This window comes from Amblyomma americanum, chromosome 8, assembly GCF_052857255.1.
Source record: "Amblyomma americanum isolate KBUSLIRL-KWMA chromosome 8, ASM5285725v1, whole genome shotgun sequence".
Lineage (NCBI taxonomy): Eukaryota > Metazoa > Arthropoda > Arachnida > Ixodida > Ixodidae > Amblyomma > Amblyomma americanum.
The window spans coordinates 83,198,822-83,215,459 of NC_135504.1; the positions used below are offsets into that span (position 1 = coordinate 83,198,822).

The 16,638-nt window shown below is 50.8% G+C and overlaps 1 protein-coding gene across 1 annotated transcript in view; it reads right to left on the minus strand.

Moving 5' to 3' along the window:
• The window catches only part of LOC144102558 (histone-lysine N-methyltransferase PRDM9-like), a 39,746-nt gene extending 23,152 nt beyond the window's left edge, over positions 1 to 16,594 (minus strand). The window contains exons 1-2 of the mRNA XM_077635800.1: positions 16,465 to 16,594; positions 16,069 to 16,152 (exon numbers count right to left, since the gene is read on the minus strand). Coding sequence (XP_077491926.1) covers positions 16,069 to 16,152; positions 16,465 to 16,594 — 214 coding nt within the window. The remainder of the gene's footprint in view (positions 1 to 16,068; positions 16,153 to 16,464) is intronic.
• Positions 16,595 to 16,638: the final 44 nt, after the last annotated feature.

Sequence of the window (16,638 nt, forward strand, 5' to 3'; positions counted from 1 at the left end):
CCAATCTTTTACCACCTACTTACATTTACCAGCGTCGAGATCACCCGGATATGATTAAAGAAATATCAGCGCGTACCTCAGTTTTTGCACATTTATTTTTTCCACGCACAATCACTTCATGAAATAATCTTTTCCGCGACATAGCTGTGGTTACATCCGATTGAGAATTTTCTGTTGCGCTAAAGGCTTGTCTGGTTTAACACTTATTACCGTAGTCTGTATGTCGACATGGTGGGGAGAACATTCGTTCTCTCAGTTACCGTGTTTTAAACTTACCTAATTCTTAGTGTGCGCGGCGACATTGCCATGTATTTCCAGTCAATTCCCAGTGTTCATTTACGCTGATATTTTGTCACATGCTCTTGCTATGTCCTATCGGAGTGCTTGCATTATCCTCTATTATTGTTTTACCTGTTTGTATATTTGTTTCCTCTGAGCTAATGTAGTGAAGGATACTGTGGTACACCTCATATAATGTCCCTGCGGGCGAATGTAGGTACATGTATAGATAAATAAATAAATAAATAAATAAATAAATAAATAAAAGTACCCTTTTTATGTTATGCCCGCTCACGTGTTCAGGGGAATTGAATAAAAAATGCATATATATATATATTCCTCTCGCCAGAGATACAAGTACTCACAGTATAAAGTTGATTGTAAATTTTTACCCACCACGTTGCACGATAAAAGAACGCTCCATTATAGAGAAGTTCTTAAAAATTTTACCACAGAGGTGAAGAACAGTTGTAAACTTTTTCTGAGATATGCTGCAGTGTAACTGCAAGTTGCCTGTCCTTAAGAGGTCATTAATGCGGTTTCGTTTAGTGCTGAAGTTTTGTGGTAATATTTGAGTACTCTAACCTGAAAGATTAATGGGCGCACCGTAGCGGTGGTGATACAGTAAGCACCGGCGGGAATCGGAGGAACGTTTCCACGGGTGTTCAAGGGGCTCTGAAAGGGCCTCTCAAAAAGGCGCGGTATTCTTGTGATGTTAAAAGATGCCGCTTGACGAATGTTCTAAAGCAAGAATTTTTTAAAATGTCTTTTCTATAAGCTGAGATATCTGTGGACAAAATTTAAATGTCAGCCTCTTCGTGCATTTCCTTCTCCTCTCGTCACTTTTTGCACGCTCAAAGGTCGGCGCTCCTCGCGAAGGTATCCGCCTTTTTCACGACGTGACTGCGCATGCGCCCATCCCCTGGCGGCGGTGTCGCGAAACATATTGGAAGGGTCGCTCGCTCCACTCGAGACCGGTCGTGGAAGTGTAAACAAACCGACATTCTACGCGGGGTGCTTTGCTGCGGCCGTCAGGCGTTCAGCGCGACGCATTTGGCGATACCTACGAAATGTGTTGCATACGGCAGCAATGCCCAATATGTAAAGGGAAGTAAACTTGGATTTTTTCGCTTTCCGAGCGCTTCCCGGGACAGCCTTCGACGCGAAGCGTGGATAAAAGCAGTTCGCCGGCTCGACGATCGTGCCGCCCTTGGGAACCGTCAAGCACGTCAAGACTGTGCGCGAATCACTTTGTGACAGGTGCGGACGAGGTACTGTGTTTAAATGCGTGTGCACTCTATCACGAAGTGTTTTATTCATGGGCAGGAAGGCCTCGAATGTCACCGCGGCACCCAGACTTCGTTCCGGCGCTTTTTGCTTTCTCAAACAAGAAGGCCAAATGGGCAAGTGCTGTGAGCCGCTTTCAACGCGCGATGGAGCGGGCAACGAAAAAGAACCTACGAGAGCATTCACGCATAGTGCTAAAATTTTGTCATAATCTCCTATGGAAATTTCCTTGTTTATGCCACTACACCCTGGCCAATCCCCCCGTGTGGGTATGTGCCATGTATTAAGAGGCAGAAGAAGACGAAGGTGTGTTATGCGTGTGCTCGAATCATATCCATGATGAAGAGCTCTGCGTGGTATCGCCGGAATGGATTAATGTGCACCTCTCGCGCTCGTGTTTATGGACGCGCATGCTTGTTTAACCTATGCAGCGGTGTGTTGTGGGAAAATACAGTGAAATGCTAGCAGAGCTGCTTTGTTGCGAGTACGCTTGTGCTTTTATAGCTCGTGTAGCTATTCTGCAGCGCTTGAGCACAACGATTGCTTGTGAAAACTGTTGTCCCCAGTCTTTTTCTGTACTACGGCGTGCACGATGTAGTATCCACCTTTCATGAATGGCAGGCATATACAGCAGAAAACGCCAACCTCACTGATCGGGGATATTTCATTGAACATTATGTTCCGAATGTAGCCTTCATCTCTGAAGCGGCGGCCCTTGCTAGCTGGTGTTCGCATCGCATGCCGGATGATCGGAGATACTGAAGAACTTGCTTTTCGGTGGGCAGTACAGCCTGCCTCGGAGGAGGAGGAGGAAAAACATTTATTCAGAGCACAAAAACTGGGTGGGTTCAGTACGAGAACCCATTGGTCGCCATCATAATCCGGCCCCTCTCAACCAGCAATTTCTGGTCGAGTGGGCTGTGGCTATGAAGGGTTGCCTCCCAGCGCTCATGAGTCGGATCGGGATTGCTGTCCAAGTCTGGGTTTTCTTGACATTCCCAAACCGCGTGAAAGAGTGTGCCAACTGCTGCACAGAAGGGGCAGGACGAATTGTAGGTTTCTGGGTACCATTTACTCATTAGGTAAGGATTGGGCAGAGTATTAGTTTGTAGTCGCCTGATTATGTGCTCTTCATATTTACTTAGGGTTTTGTGAGGAAGAGGATATTCCCTTCTTGTGATCTTATAGTACTCCGTAATTTCTGCGTAGCTTAGTAAGGGTGAGGGGTTGTCAACTATGTCAGAGAGAGGCTGCGTGCCAGATGCTCGGAGGAGGAGAGCTCGAGCAGCTGTGTTGGCCGCCTCATTGCCCGTCGTTGAGAGGTGCCCTGGCGTCCAGAAGATCAGGATGTTGGAAGGATTAGACCTTTCCAAAATTTCCCAACACGGAGCGCCAACGCGGCCTCTGAGGTAATTGCGTACCGCTGCTTGTGAGTCGGACATAACCGTTGCCTCGCTGTTCTTTGATATCGCTAGTGCGATAGCTGCTTCTTCAGCCGATGTGGTATCCACCGCTTGGATAAGGCTGCTTGCAATGATATCTCCCCGGGGTGAAACTGCTGCAATTGCCGCGACTCCGTTAGCGGGTCCAGCCGCATCGACGTAGATCGTGTCCTTGTTTCCATCCCAGCGCTTAGAGAGGTGTCTAGCTCTGGCTAGTCTCCGTCCTCTGTTAGATTCCTCATCCATGCGTTTTGGTATGGGGTGAGTCGTAATGTGTGATCTCATCTGCATGGGCATGTCGATCTTGTCAGCGACTTCCCGGGGTGGACTTATTCTCAGCTTCTGTAATATTTTCCTGCCAGGCTTAGATGTTGAGAGCCTGACAATTTGATTTACACGGTGGGCCTCTATTAGTTCGTCGATGGTGTTATGGATCCCCAGCTGTAGTAAGCGCTTAGTGGATGTGCATAAAGGGAGTCCCAGCGCCGTCTTAACTGCCTTTCGAATAATAACATCTAGTTGGTCTTTTTCCTTTTTGCTAAGCCGTAAGTACGGGGTGGCGTATGTTAGTTTAGAGAGAATGAAAGCCTGAACTAAACTTAGGGCCTCCTTGTCTCTTAGCCCATTTTTTTTCTTGATTACCCGGCGTAGCATTCTAGAGACTTGTTCGGAATAGGCTTGGAGCTGTCTGATTGTAGTGGTGTTAGTGTTGCCGCTGGGTATGATGGCTCCCAGGATCTTGATCTCTTTCTTGATCGGAATGCTCATACCCTGGACCGTAATGGCGACAGAGGGAGTGGACGGCAAAAGCCCCGTATTCTGCCTCTTGCCACGGTCGATCAGGAGTAACTCTGATTTCTCGGGAGAGCACGTTAACCCATACCTCGCCGCATGCTGGCACACGACATTCGCTGCTTCCTGAAGCCGGCCTTGAATTTCCCCTTCATTACCGCTGCAACACCAGATCGTAATGTCGTCGGCGTATATAGCGTGCTCAATGCCTTGGATGCGGTCTAGCTTCTCTGGTAGCCCACGCATGGCCAGGTTGAAGAGAAGCGGAGACAAGACCGCTCCCTGCGGAGTGCCCTTGGAACCTAGATTGAACGGAGAGGAGGTCCGATCACCAATACTTATTGACGCTTTTCTATTGGAGAGAAAGTCCCTCACGTAATTATATGTGCGGTCACCACAGTTGACGCTGTTAAGCTCATCCAGTATTCCCTGGTGGTTGACATTGTCAAATGCCCCTTTTAAATCGAGCGCAAGGATGGCCTTGACATGACATCTACCGGGGTTGTCCAGAATATCCTCTCTGATACGGAGGAGAATATCCTGTGTAGACAGCTTTTGTCTAAACCCGTACAGCGTGTCAGGGAGGATATCAGTCTTCCTCAGGAGTCGCTTCAGTCGGGCGTTCACGACCCTCTCGAACAGTTTACCCAGACACGACGTCAGGGAGATCGGTCGTAAATGATCAATATCGCATGGCTTATTGGGCTTGGGAATAAATCGCACTAAAGCCAATTTCCAGGAGTCGGGGATCTGGCCCTTGTGCCAGCACTGCGTGTTGAAGTATTTCACTAATTTTCTTAAAGAGATGTCATCCATATTAAAGAGCATCTTGGTGTTTATCTGGTCCGGTCCAGGAGCGGTGTTCTTGCGCATGACGTCAAGCTCCGCCCTCAGTTCCTCAACCGTTACGTCTTGGTCCATCTCTTCATTGGGTGCACCTGTGTACGCAGGGAGAGGGTACGAGGATCCCAGATCGAGGAATTTCCGTGCAAGTTCTGCAATGAGGGCTTCGTTGTCCCCTTTATAGCTGTGCAAGGCGTTACAGAGCGTGTCTGTTTGCTCTTTCCGGTTTGAGTTCGGCTCGATAAGGGATCTGAGGAGTCCCCATGCTTTAGCCGTGCCCATTTTACCGTTGAGCTCATCACACAGCTTGAGCCAGTTTTGGTTAGCGAGGTTATGTGCGTAGTCATCCGCTTCTTTGGTGAGTTCTGCAATCTTGGTCTTCAGCTTGCGATTGAACTTTTGCCTTTTCCACCTCCTTGTCAGAGATCTCCTGGCTTCCCACAGGTGTAACAGGTGCGGGTCAACTGCCGGAGTTTCCTCCGTGGTGTTCACTGTCGCAGAATGCCTGGCGACGGTTTTCATCTGCAGCGCTGTCCATGCCTCAATATCTGTGATATCTTCGTCCGGGAGACGTGCGACTTCCTCTCTCCACTTGTCCCAGTTCCCAATCTTAGCCTTGCCAAATGGTTTCCGACATTTAACTCCCTGAACAGTGCAGGATATGATGAAGTGATCACTGCCCAGGGACTCGCCAGTGTTAGACCAGGTGGACTGCAGGCAGTTTTTCACAAGCGTGAGATCGGGACAGGTGTCTCTGCTGACGCTATTACCCGCTCTGGTGGGATGCAGGGGATCCGTTAAGATTGTGAGCCCTTTTCTGTTAGCGATCTCAAAGATCCTCCTGCCTTTCGGGCTGTTAAAGTGATATCCCCATGCTTGGTGGGGCGCATTGAAATCACCGGCTATGACGAGGGGGTCCTTACCTGCCCTCTTGATAAAATTATTAAATAGCGTGGCTATCTGACGACTTGAGTCCCTGGGACGACTGTACACGTTCAGTATGTGCAAGCTGCGTTTTCCCCTGTGTTTGGGAAGAATTTCAATGTAAGCATGTTCGATATTTTCGGTTAGCGGTTCTTGCAGCGTTGCGGTAAACTCCTTGTGAACAAGTATTCCTAGGCTATGCTCGTCTTGGAAAGTTTTGTGCCCCTTCATGCTGATGACCGTATTTGCTTCTTGAAGTACTATTACAGCAGGTGGCGCCTCCGACGTGTCGATGAAAAATTGAAGGCTTGCTTTTTTCTTTTTAAAGCCCCGACGATTCCATTGCCAAATAATTGTTTCCTGTCCCCTATGTGCCATGGTCCTTATTCGTCCTCTTCTGGAAGGGGTGCCTGTCGGCATATTTGGATTTCCTATTTCTGAAGTTGCACTCGTTGAGTTTCGATTTGAATTCGTCTCGGACTGTGGCAATGGCAGAGTTTATGTATTTCCTAGTGTTGGCGGACTCGTTTGCGAGCTCGTTTTTGACCATCTGAATAACTTGTAGGAACTTTTTATTCTGCTCGTCTCTGTCAGCCCTCAGCTCTGCAATGACGCGCTCATAAACTGACTGTGAGTTTGGCAGGGCTTCGGGTGTTTTGTCGTGAGTTGTTTGTGACTGCAGCCTGACCAATTTAAGTTCAGCTCGCAACGCCTCGTTCTGTTTTTTTAGCTGAATAATTTCTGCTTTCAGGTCGTTAAACTCCTTAGATATCGCGTTTCCGGGGAGGGATGGAGGCAACCCAGCATAGCCCACCTTTACGATGTGTCTTGAGTCTTCTTGCTTCGCAGAAGACGGTCCGCGTTCTCGGGTGCGTGGCGTCTCCTGTGCCGGTGGATCCGCCTTAGGTGCAAAGGAGACCGACCTGGTGGTCCCCTGCTCTTTATGATGTCTTGACTCTTCCGTTCCGGATCGGCCTGACGAGTTGCGACGTTGACTAGACTTAGATCTTGACCTGGACCTAGACGTAGAATTGGAGGCCGCTCTTCTGGATTCCTTCTTGTCGAACTGCTATTTTCGGCTGGTGCGTACAGCTGCCGCGTAGCTCTTGCTGGTGCCACTGGTTGTCGGTTTCTCTTCCTGATCATCGAAATGTTGATGTTTCCTAGGCTTATTGATGGGATCCAGAAACTTTGCTTTGCATTCCCTTGAGTAGGTGTGGTGATTCCCCTGGCATGCCGCACAAGTTGGGGTGCAATCGTGAGCTTCCCCGGGATTCAGCTTGCCGCACGAGTCACATTTCGATTCAGCTGGGCTGGGGCAGACGTCCGGTCTATGTCCTTCCCTGCCACACAGTACGCAAAACGGTCTAGTTTTCCTATAAAGAAAACATTTTCGCTCGATCCACCCGTACGTAACAAAGAAAGGGACTTTGTATCCACTGAACAGTATCACCGCTGAGTTAGATCTGCCGAGCCTTCGGACGCCTAATATTTCGTGGGTTTCTGAGGAAAAGTCTTTCTCTAGGTCTCTGTCTGATGCGTTGGGGTCAATCCCGTGCACCACCCCTTTGCATGAGAGTCTTGCGGTGTTCTCACGTAGGCATTGAGGTGGTACTTTTTCCCGTCTAGGTTGATGTGATCGATCTTCGCAAGTACTGTGGCGTCTTCGACATGGGAAGTTGCCGCGATGATGATGTTTTGCTCTTCGATAACTCTGATGTAATGTTTGGCGCGTAGCGTCTTGCCACGTAACGCGTTTTCGAATGCGACGTTAAGTGGGTGTACACTCCCACCCCACATTTTTAGGTCCAAACGGTCTTTCGGCTTGATAATCACTTTAAATTCATACTTGTCGAGGTCAGGCAGTCTCGGGGGCCTTTTGCGGCTCGTGGGATCCGCTGCTGGTGACTTCGGGTCGTCATCGTATGTCTTCGGAGCCCAGTGCCCTTGTGCACGCTGTCCTGCCCTGAGGTATATCGTCTTCCATCCAGGTTCTGGCTGTGAATTATCAAAGTTCCCCTCGCCTTGTTTGCTGCTGCTCGGAACACTTCCGAATCCTCCAGACTCGGGGTCGTAGCCATGGGTGTGGTCCACATCCATCGTCGAAGCCGTAGCGGAGTAGCTGCTCGCTGGTCAGGCCGAACGCGGCAACGGACGCCGAGCCCGGTGCCGAAGTGCTTGCGAGGCTTAGCGATCCCACGTTTTCGCTTGGGCTTTAAAGTCCCGCATAATGCCAAGAAAGTCACTTCTTGGGATCAAAGCGTATTCACGAGTAGTCCTCGACGTTATACGTCTGATCCGTACAAAAATGTGGAACTGCGAATGGATCTTGCGCGCACAGGACGAGAAATCCACGGAGCGCAGACAAGCTGCGTCCGCTCAATCCTATCTCCAGCGTTCAGCCTGCCTCGGACTTTGCACCAAGCCATCAGTCAACCCTAGAAATCCTCCAGGTACCAGGTGCTGCCCAGGACACGCCATCGTTGACAGATTCCAACAAAACGTGCTCCGCAGCGGCACTCAGTCCAGCCGGGTTGGGCGCGCAGTACCCTACCAGTGAGCTTCCAGCGTTGTACGCGAGGTGGCAGCACAGGAAAATGAAAAAGGCGGATTCCCCAGGGGGTGGAGCTTCCTGACCCATCGGGGCGACGCTGCTGACTGGCCGCGGCCATGGTAGTTGCGTGACGCCTGAAAGAATCTAACCAACTGCTGTCTCTGAACAGAATTACGCAGGCGCGTGTGACGGAGAAGGGCGCGAGCACAAAAAGGACGCCGGAAAGGACTCGCCAGCTTTCGCGCGGGTTTGTGGGTTCTGTGCTGTATGTAGAAGTGCATTATTTGGCAGAGGTGTTCATGACGAAGGAATGTAGTGATTGAGCGCGATCATGTACTCTCTTAAATGCGTTTCAGGGCTCCTTTGATTATAAATTCCCTCACTAATTTAGGCATGGCGTAGTTAAAACAGGTACTACGTGCCGGGCGTGTAGTCATACCGAGAATCTCCGAATTGGTTTACTAGTGCAGCAACTTCTACTGACGGAAAAGGAACCGTATCGACTGCATTTCCACGCAACTTTTGCAAAACAGTGCGCGCATTTTTCTCTGGAAAAATTTCCTTGGAAGAGTAGTCCATCCACACAAAGGAGCTCATTCATTCAAGAGGCCAATGAACGAAGGCATGGTTTACCCTGCCCAGTGGCCGTGTATTTGTAATTGCGTATGTGTGGTGGGTGCGCGCGTGCGTGTGTGTGTGTGCGCGCACGCCGGTGTGTGCCATTTGTTAATGCCAAATTAGGTCGTCCTCATGCAAAAACCATCGGGTTTCTCCGTAGAGTAATTCCCTGATTGGTCGAGGGGGCCATTACGTCATCAGCACCACCAAGTGTGAAAATCTGGGCAATTTTCTAGTACTTTCCACTGAATTATCATAGCGACACATCCTCGCACATCAATCCGCTCTCAAATCCCCACCAATCCACCTATCAGAATTAATATAACCCGTTAATCCGCATTAATCCACTTTAATTCATTTTATGGGGAGGGCTTACTTTCAAAATTTGGGGATCCTTCGGAATAATTCGGGGTGGGCCAACTTTCCAGTGCAATCGCATTTTATTTGAATGTGGTTAAGAAGGCCCGAAGTTTTTTAAAACTACCATTATTATTGTAGGTGAGGTGAGGCTACCATACGCGACATGTATAGGGGCAGGCCGTGGGTTCGATACCTATCGCAGCGATGCGCGCTTCTTTTGTTCTATATTTTACCCGCTGGGGGCCCTCAATGGATGGCACCCGGCTGCTAAGCCCCAATTAAGGACGCGGGATCGAATCCCGACCAAAGCGCACCTTCATTTTCATGGAGGCAAAGTGCAAGACACATGTTCTGTGCCATATATCACCGCACGTTAAATAACCTATAGCTAGTTAAGTGGTCTAAATCAATACAGATCCCTCCACTACGGTGCCTCCAATACACAGGTTGCTTTGCAACATGATGCAGACTTGTTGCACAATTAAACGCGTGCCGTATACAGCTTCCCTCAGATAAGCTGGTGAGTTGTTCGAGCTCAAATCGCGCCCAGAAATGGCAATAGAATTGTTTTATGCTGCATGTGGTTGGGGTTATTGCCTGAATCGATCAATAAAAAAGTCGGATATTCGCATCGCCTGCGGCAACGAAGAAACGAAACTAGCCGTTTCTCAGCGATTGCACCGGTAGCGCCATCTCATTTGTCGGTCGTGGATATTTGGCAAAGAAGTCGGGTGGGAGGCGCTTTTTAGCGAAAGGGTTTATATTTAGCGGAGTTTTCGCCAAACTATGTTTTTTTCTTTGTGATCATTACTGGGTCTCTTCGATTTACAGCGTCCTGGCAGCCCGTGGCTGCCAGCAAGTTCGGCCCTGACAGGAAAGCGCATCATGTTCACATGGGCTGGCGGCCACCGGAACCAGCCAGCGGCAATCACGGCGGCAAGCCAAACACGGATCACGGAGGGCAGATGCTCTGCATGGATTCGCGTTCTGCTGTGTGTCGTTGCTAGGCGCGCGTACGACAGAAATTAATAGGCTGCTTGAGGTCTAAAACAGCGACCCGAAGTTATTGAGGGCTGCCGCAGACTGCAGAACCAACAGCTGATCGTGCTCGCACCCGTACACATTGGCGACGACAACGCTAGCGTGGCCTTCGGTGCACAGCGTGCTTGCTGTGTGAGCTTCGAGAAATCCTCAAAAGCATGCGATGAGCAATCGCAGTCTAACGTCTTCAGTTGACACCACGTCGGAGGCAAATACTGCCCGTGCGTTGTTCATCAGACGACACGCAGTACTCTCGGATTATCGGTGTTTGTTTACCACGCAGGAAGTATGACTGGTATATATGACCGCAGACGATCGGCCCCGCGTGGTGATTGACTCTGCGCTGCCGTCATTGCGATTTCTGCGTTCGAGAATTCATGAGGGCTGTAATCAGAAAATAATCGGTATAGGTTCCGCTCAGCTGCAGTCTGTCGGCCGCCGGCTTTTGCTGCCGGCAAGGAATGCACACATAATTGAGCGACAAAAGCGATCAGCTGATTGAACCTTCATCTAGAACAGGCGGGTGTACTCTGCAAATTTAGCTTCGTGTCGTATCTGTAGTGCTACAGCATTACCGCAGAGGACTGGCACTTGAATGAAAGGCGCTGCAATAATAGTCCGGCCTTGCGTGTCGGCGCCTCACGTACCGCCGTGTGCATGCATGCGTGATTATCCGCGCTGGGAAATTCTTTTTATCTCTTTAATGAGCCATCCGTGAGGAGATGCATGTGTAGGGTACCTCTCAGATATTTTAAGTGTTTGTGGCAGAAGGTCCCAGCATCAAGCTGTACGACAGTCGGCGATGGCAGAATCGAGCACTCTCCTCAATCGGATATGCCTGTATGACTCGAGCAATGTGCTCGTGAGGGCTTTCAATAGAGGACATGTTCCAATCAGTCAAGCGTTTCTCAAACTATATCCGCCTTTCCACTGCACAGATCATAATGAAGACCACGCTCTTATCGCGCTCAACTAACACCTCGCCAAACACGTTCAGCACATGCATATATGACCCGCCGCGGTGTCTCAGTGGCTAGGGCGCTCGGCTACTGATCCGGAGTTCCCGGGCTCGAACCCGACCGCGGCGGCTGCGTTTTTATGGAGGCAAAACGCTAAGGCGCCCGTGTGCTGTGCGATGTCAGTGCACGTTAAAGGTCCCCAGGTGGTAGAAATTATTCCGGAGTCCTCCACTACGGGACCTCATTCTTCCTTTCTTCTTTCACTCCCTCCTTTATCCCTTCCCTTGCGGCGCGGTTCAGGTGTCCAACGATATATGAGACATATACTGCGCCATTTCCGTTCCCCCCCAAAAAAAACAATTATTATTATTATTATTATTATTATTATTATGTATATAATCGCGCGTCTGAGCGCGTACTTGGAGCTGCAATCTGCGGCCGCCCTCATGAAAGGCCGCGAACACCATCGCAATATCAGGCAGGCGCACGAAATTAACTGCCGAAATATTTTGTGAATTAGAACTATGCGATCTTACTATGAAGCGAGCATTCGTGCTTGCGAGGTGGTGAGACGATCAAATTGCGATCACACACACGTAAGCAAAACAAATAGATAAACAGCGAGCACTATCGCAAAAGGTGTCATTGCAGGCGGCACAGACTATATGCACCGTGGTCTAGTCGAAACAAGCGCCTGCATCGCGCAAAACATCTTATGAACAACCGCGGTCCTTCAAGTCGACATAAAAACGGCCGCGCGCGCTTCCCGCTACTGTAACCACCTCTCCGTCGTCTGCTAGATGCCCGAGCGCTGCCAGCCAAGGAGAAAGATCAGAGGTCCGTTCGATCCGCCTGCACTCCCTGCTGCAGTTCTGTAAAGTTCCGTGGCGGTGCTGCGAGCGTGCAGCGCCAGTTCCAGCAGTTCAAGTGCTGCCTACTTCCAAAACGAATGGTCGAGTGCAGGCCTGGTCGTCTGCTAGCCTTGGCGTCGCCACCAAATTGCAGCTAGCAGCGTGGCGCACCAAATCAACGGCCGCCAACATCCCGCTCGAGCTTCAGCACCGCAAGTCCCTGCGCGTGTGCCTAGGCCTGCCCAAAAACTCGCAGTGCGCCGCAACGTTGGCCGAGGCAGGAGCGTGGCCCCTTGAGCTCCAAGCAGCGCGCAGGGCACTGAATCACATCGACCGGCTTCACCGCGCACCGGACGGCGGCTCGCTGCTGCAGCGTATGCGCTCGCACCCGCGCTCACGAATGGGCGTGGCGCTGCTCGAGTATGAGCAATTGACCCAAGGCCCACCCCCCTACGGCTCCTGCGCGCCCTGGCCTGCTGCCTCGGAGGTACAGCGAGAGATCGTCGGCATCGCGGGAAAGCGGAGCACACCCCTCTGCGCTGTGCAGCAGCTGGCCAGAGCCGTCATACACGAGGAGCTCCAGGACCATCTCCTCGTGTACACCGACGGCTCAGTGGCCCGCGACAGCTGCTCCCTTGCTGCGGCGGCCACCATCCCCGCCCTGCGACTGCACAGCCAGCAACACGCAACCTTCCTGGGCTCCTCCACCACGGCGGAGTTGATGGGGATCCGGCTCGGGCTGGACCTGCTGCTCACCCTCGGCCCTCCGCCGCCCAGGAGTGCTCTGCTGTGCGACTCCCGCGCCGCCCTCAGCCGCCTGCAATCTAACGGCCGCGGTACCCCACTAGTGCGGGAAATTCGCTCGCGTATCGAGCGCCTCGCGCAGAGAGGTTGTGCCGTGCGTGCACAGTGGGTGCCCGGTCACTGCGGCATCGCCGGCAACGAAGAAGCTGACGACCTCGCGACCGCTGCACACCAACTACCTGCCAGCGATCTGCCCCTTGCGCTGGAGCACGTGCGTGCGGCCATTCACGACCATCTCCGAAAGCAGCACCCCGACCCACGCATCGCGGGAGGTGAGCGCATCGACAGTGTCACCGGCTGTCGCGCACTTACACGGTCGCAACGTGCAATGATCCTCCGCGCGCGCATTGGCTGCGTGTGGCCCGGGGAACGACGGGTGCGGCACGGAATCGCGATGAGTGATGTGTGTGACGGATGCGGTGCAGTGGAAACACTAGAACATCTGCTCCTTCGCTGCTCCGCGTTCGTCGATGCTCGTCGCGATATGCTCGCGGCCTATAGGGCGCAGGGCATACTACCAGACTCCATCAAGACGCTATTGTGGCCGCAGGGCAGTGCGCGCACTCGTGAGCGAACTTTGGTGAGCCTCTGTGCATTCCTCGAACACACGGGCTTGACGTCCCGTCTTTTCTCCGTCAGGTAGTTACACGCAGTGACCGAACGCTCCGCGAGTTCTACCTTGAACGATTAATAACTGGACGCCCCACTCCAGTTGTAACCTACACAGTGCTGTGCGCGTGTGTGATTTAATTCCTCTAAACTGAACTAATCACGCGCACAACCTGGACACATTACTTATTGTGTAAATAGTTTGTACATATTACTTCTCCCCCTGTCCTCTATTCCTGTCCCCTCACCTCTTTCATTTCATTTCTCCATTCTGCCTGCTGTCCTTTATTTCCGCTGCCCCAGCTCAGGTGCTTCAGTATCGATGGCAGATGCCGGGGCTAGCAAAAATCTTTTCCTTCCTTTTTACTATTATTTTTAATAAAACCACTACCACCACCACCATCCCGAACCGCGTGAAGAATTTTCAAACAGCACATCGCAGCGAAGTGTTACCATGAATCAGCCTCGATGGAACCTCGCGGCAGCTAAGCGAAACGCACGTGTGTTCTTTTACTGAACACGACTGAGGTGCGCGCGTGCCGACTTGCATGCTAAGTGGTTGTTGCAACAACGTGCATCATGCGCTGCATGCACGTGTTTACTTTTTAGTTAACATAACCGGCTTCGAGAACTAATATAAGTTTATTAGTAGCAAGAAAAGACGCCAGTTACGGGTCCGTCGGGAGCACGATAGTCGAGAGATGCGAGGTGCCAGCGAGGGCCGCCGTCCCCACCTCCGTCGCCGCCTTCTCGGGTGGCCACTCACTTTCCATGAGAATCGGCAAGCCCGTGTGAGGCACTGTGGAATAATTTGAGTATATCCGTCGTTTATCGCAAAGCGCAAGCCATCGTCCAGCAAGCCGTCGTCTGCTTCCATGGCGGCTGCAGCTCCACTTTCCTAAACTAGACACGCACTTTTTTTGAAACGAATGGCGTCGTGCAGCGGCGCCATTTTGCACCGCTGGAACGAATGGCGAAGTGCAGCACCGCGAGAACCAGTTCCAAGTAGTGTAGGCGTATCGAATGGACCGGAGGTCACACTTGTATGCGCCGACGGGGCCGTTTCATCATCTTCCATGGGCCGTATGCAGTGGCGGCGCCATGCGGAGCGTCGTAGAAGCCGCGGCGAAAAAAAAAAAAAATGCAGCGCCCGGGCAGACGGCTCCGGCGCTCTCTCCAGCGGCGCGCGCTGAAAGCAGACGACAAGCAGACGGCACGGCTGTTTGGTTCAGCGGGCACGCCGTGACGTTGTATTTCTGCGCCCATAAGTCAAACAGCAACAGTTCTTGTCGGTGTCTGTCCTCAGATGTTTGAAGCGTAGCACCAGTTGCTCTTGGCCTACCAGCGGTAAAGAAGCGCGCGAGAGTGCCCTCAATAGAAATCAGGCGCGCGCGGCTGAACGGAGGCGACACGCTCGACCGGTTGCCTTGGCAACCGAAACCAAGACCTACGGAACTAGAGTCCTGCACATTTGGCGGCGTCCTATGGGACTGCGTGCGCCAACTTTCGTTAACTTTTTGGCCGTTTAGGGCGCTCAATTGACCTGTTCGTTTGTCATGATATTCATCATCGCCTGCTTTCGACAAGTGATTTCTCTCCTCTCACTGCCTCCCTGTGCATTTGTCCCGTCTCATTATTTTTAAAGCTAGCAATGAACAATGCAAATATGACATTTCTTTAAATTCTAGCGGTGAATATTTTGTTTGCTCGCATTCCAGGCGTGAGACTTTCTGGCACCTTTGCTATGCAATAGATGAATGATGAATACTCACAACGTAGACAAATGACAAAACTATTACATCCTTGAAGTAAAATAACTGACGCCTTCTTGCTTAAAAGGTTAATTGTAGCGCCAGGCCGCCCGTAGCTGACGTTTCCTAGCGGCAAAAGCCTTAAACTGGAACGTGCGCGCTGGAGCAGTGCCAAATGTGCAGGTCTCTAGTTCAGTAGGTCTCGACCGAAACGGCGGTAATTTCTTTCCAGGCCGCCAGTGGCTCCGCGGGCTTGTGACCTTTTCTGGTCGCCGCAAACAGCAGAGTTTCCACTGCTAAAGGTTTTAGTCTCCGTGCTGCCAGCTAAAGCAGTTGAAAAAGCGTCTTCAAACCTCCCGCAAAAGCACCCTACCCCTATTCTTTGCCGAATCTACACAGCCGGCAAACGAGATGGCGCCACCAGTGCAGTCCCTGAGATAACGGCCAGTTTTTATGGTTGTCGCCGCAGACGATGCGAATATCCGACTTTTTATTTTATCGATTCAGGTAAGTACCCCAAAACAAATGTAGCATACAACAATTCTGCCGACCTGCTGCCCTTTCTGTGCGGAATTTGAGCTCGAACAACTCACCTAGTTTAGCTGAGAAAAGCATATTCTACGGCGCGCGTTTGACTGCGTAACACGCTCTATTTATTATGATATGCATATGGAAAGAAGCAGCTCACACTAACAACTTATGCGACCGTCCAATCTGAAAAGCTGCTTCCTCAATACCAACAAAATATTGGTTGAACATATTTTGCAACATCTATTTTAAAGGTCGAACAAAACTCATTCTAAGCGTATACAGTGTCGCGGACCTCTCCGATATATCGCTCTCAGATACGACGTGCATCTTTCCTTCAGCATATGAAGCAAGAAAGTGGCAGTAAAAATAATAAAAAAGAATTGTCGCAGCACTTAACGCTGCGACAGCTCTTTATATACTTACGGGAATTGGACTTTTTTGGAGGTTTAGCCGGTATAGCTGGGGCCGGTTTTGGTTTCATAAATTCGGGAAGCGGTGGTTTCAGGTCTGCAAAAATACAGGTAAGGGTCATATCTGCTTCCGGCAATTCTTTTTTGTTTCTATGTCCTCTTATATATGCTAGCAGTCAGTGAAGCCTGTTTGTGTGCACGACTGTGAGCCGTTAATCCTGGCCACAAAATTCATTCAAATTTTCAAATCGAGGGGCATCATGCAATTTTCTAATATGCACAGCTGTTGTGTTTGAAAATTGCGTCATTCTGGTAGCCATGAGGTGTATTATTCACGGAAAATTGCTGAAGCAAGACCTATTTTGAAACAAACAGCTCCGAAGAAAGGCAGTAAAAAGAGTTCACTCACCCAGCTTCACCATCAGCTCGTAGTTCTCTTTTATGTTCGCGTACCGCGTCTTCATGTATTCCGTGAGGCTCTTCCATACTTCGTCAGTGAAATACTCGCGAATTTCTGTAAAGTCGTCCTCGCTCGCCATCTCAATCGACGGAAGAAAGCCTCGGCAAATATCTCTCTCAACTG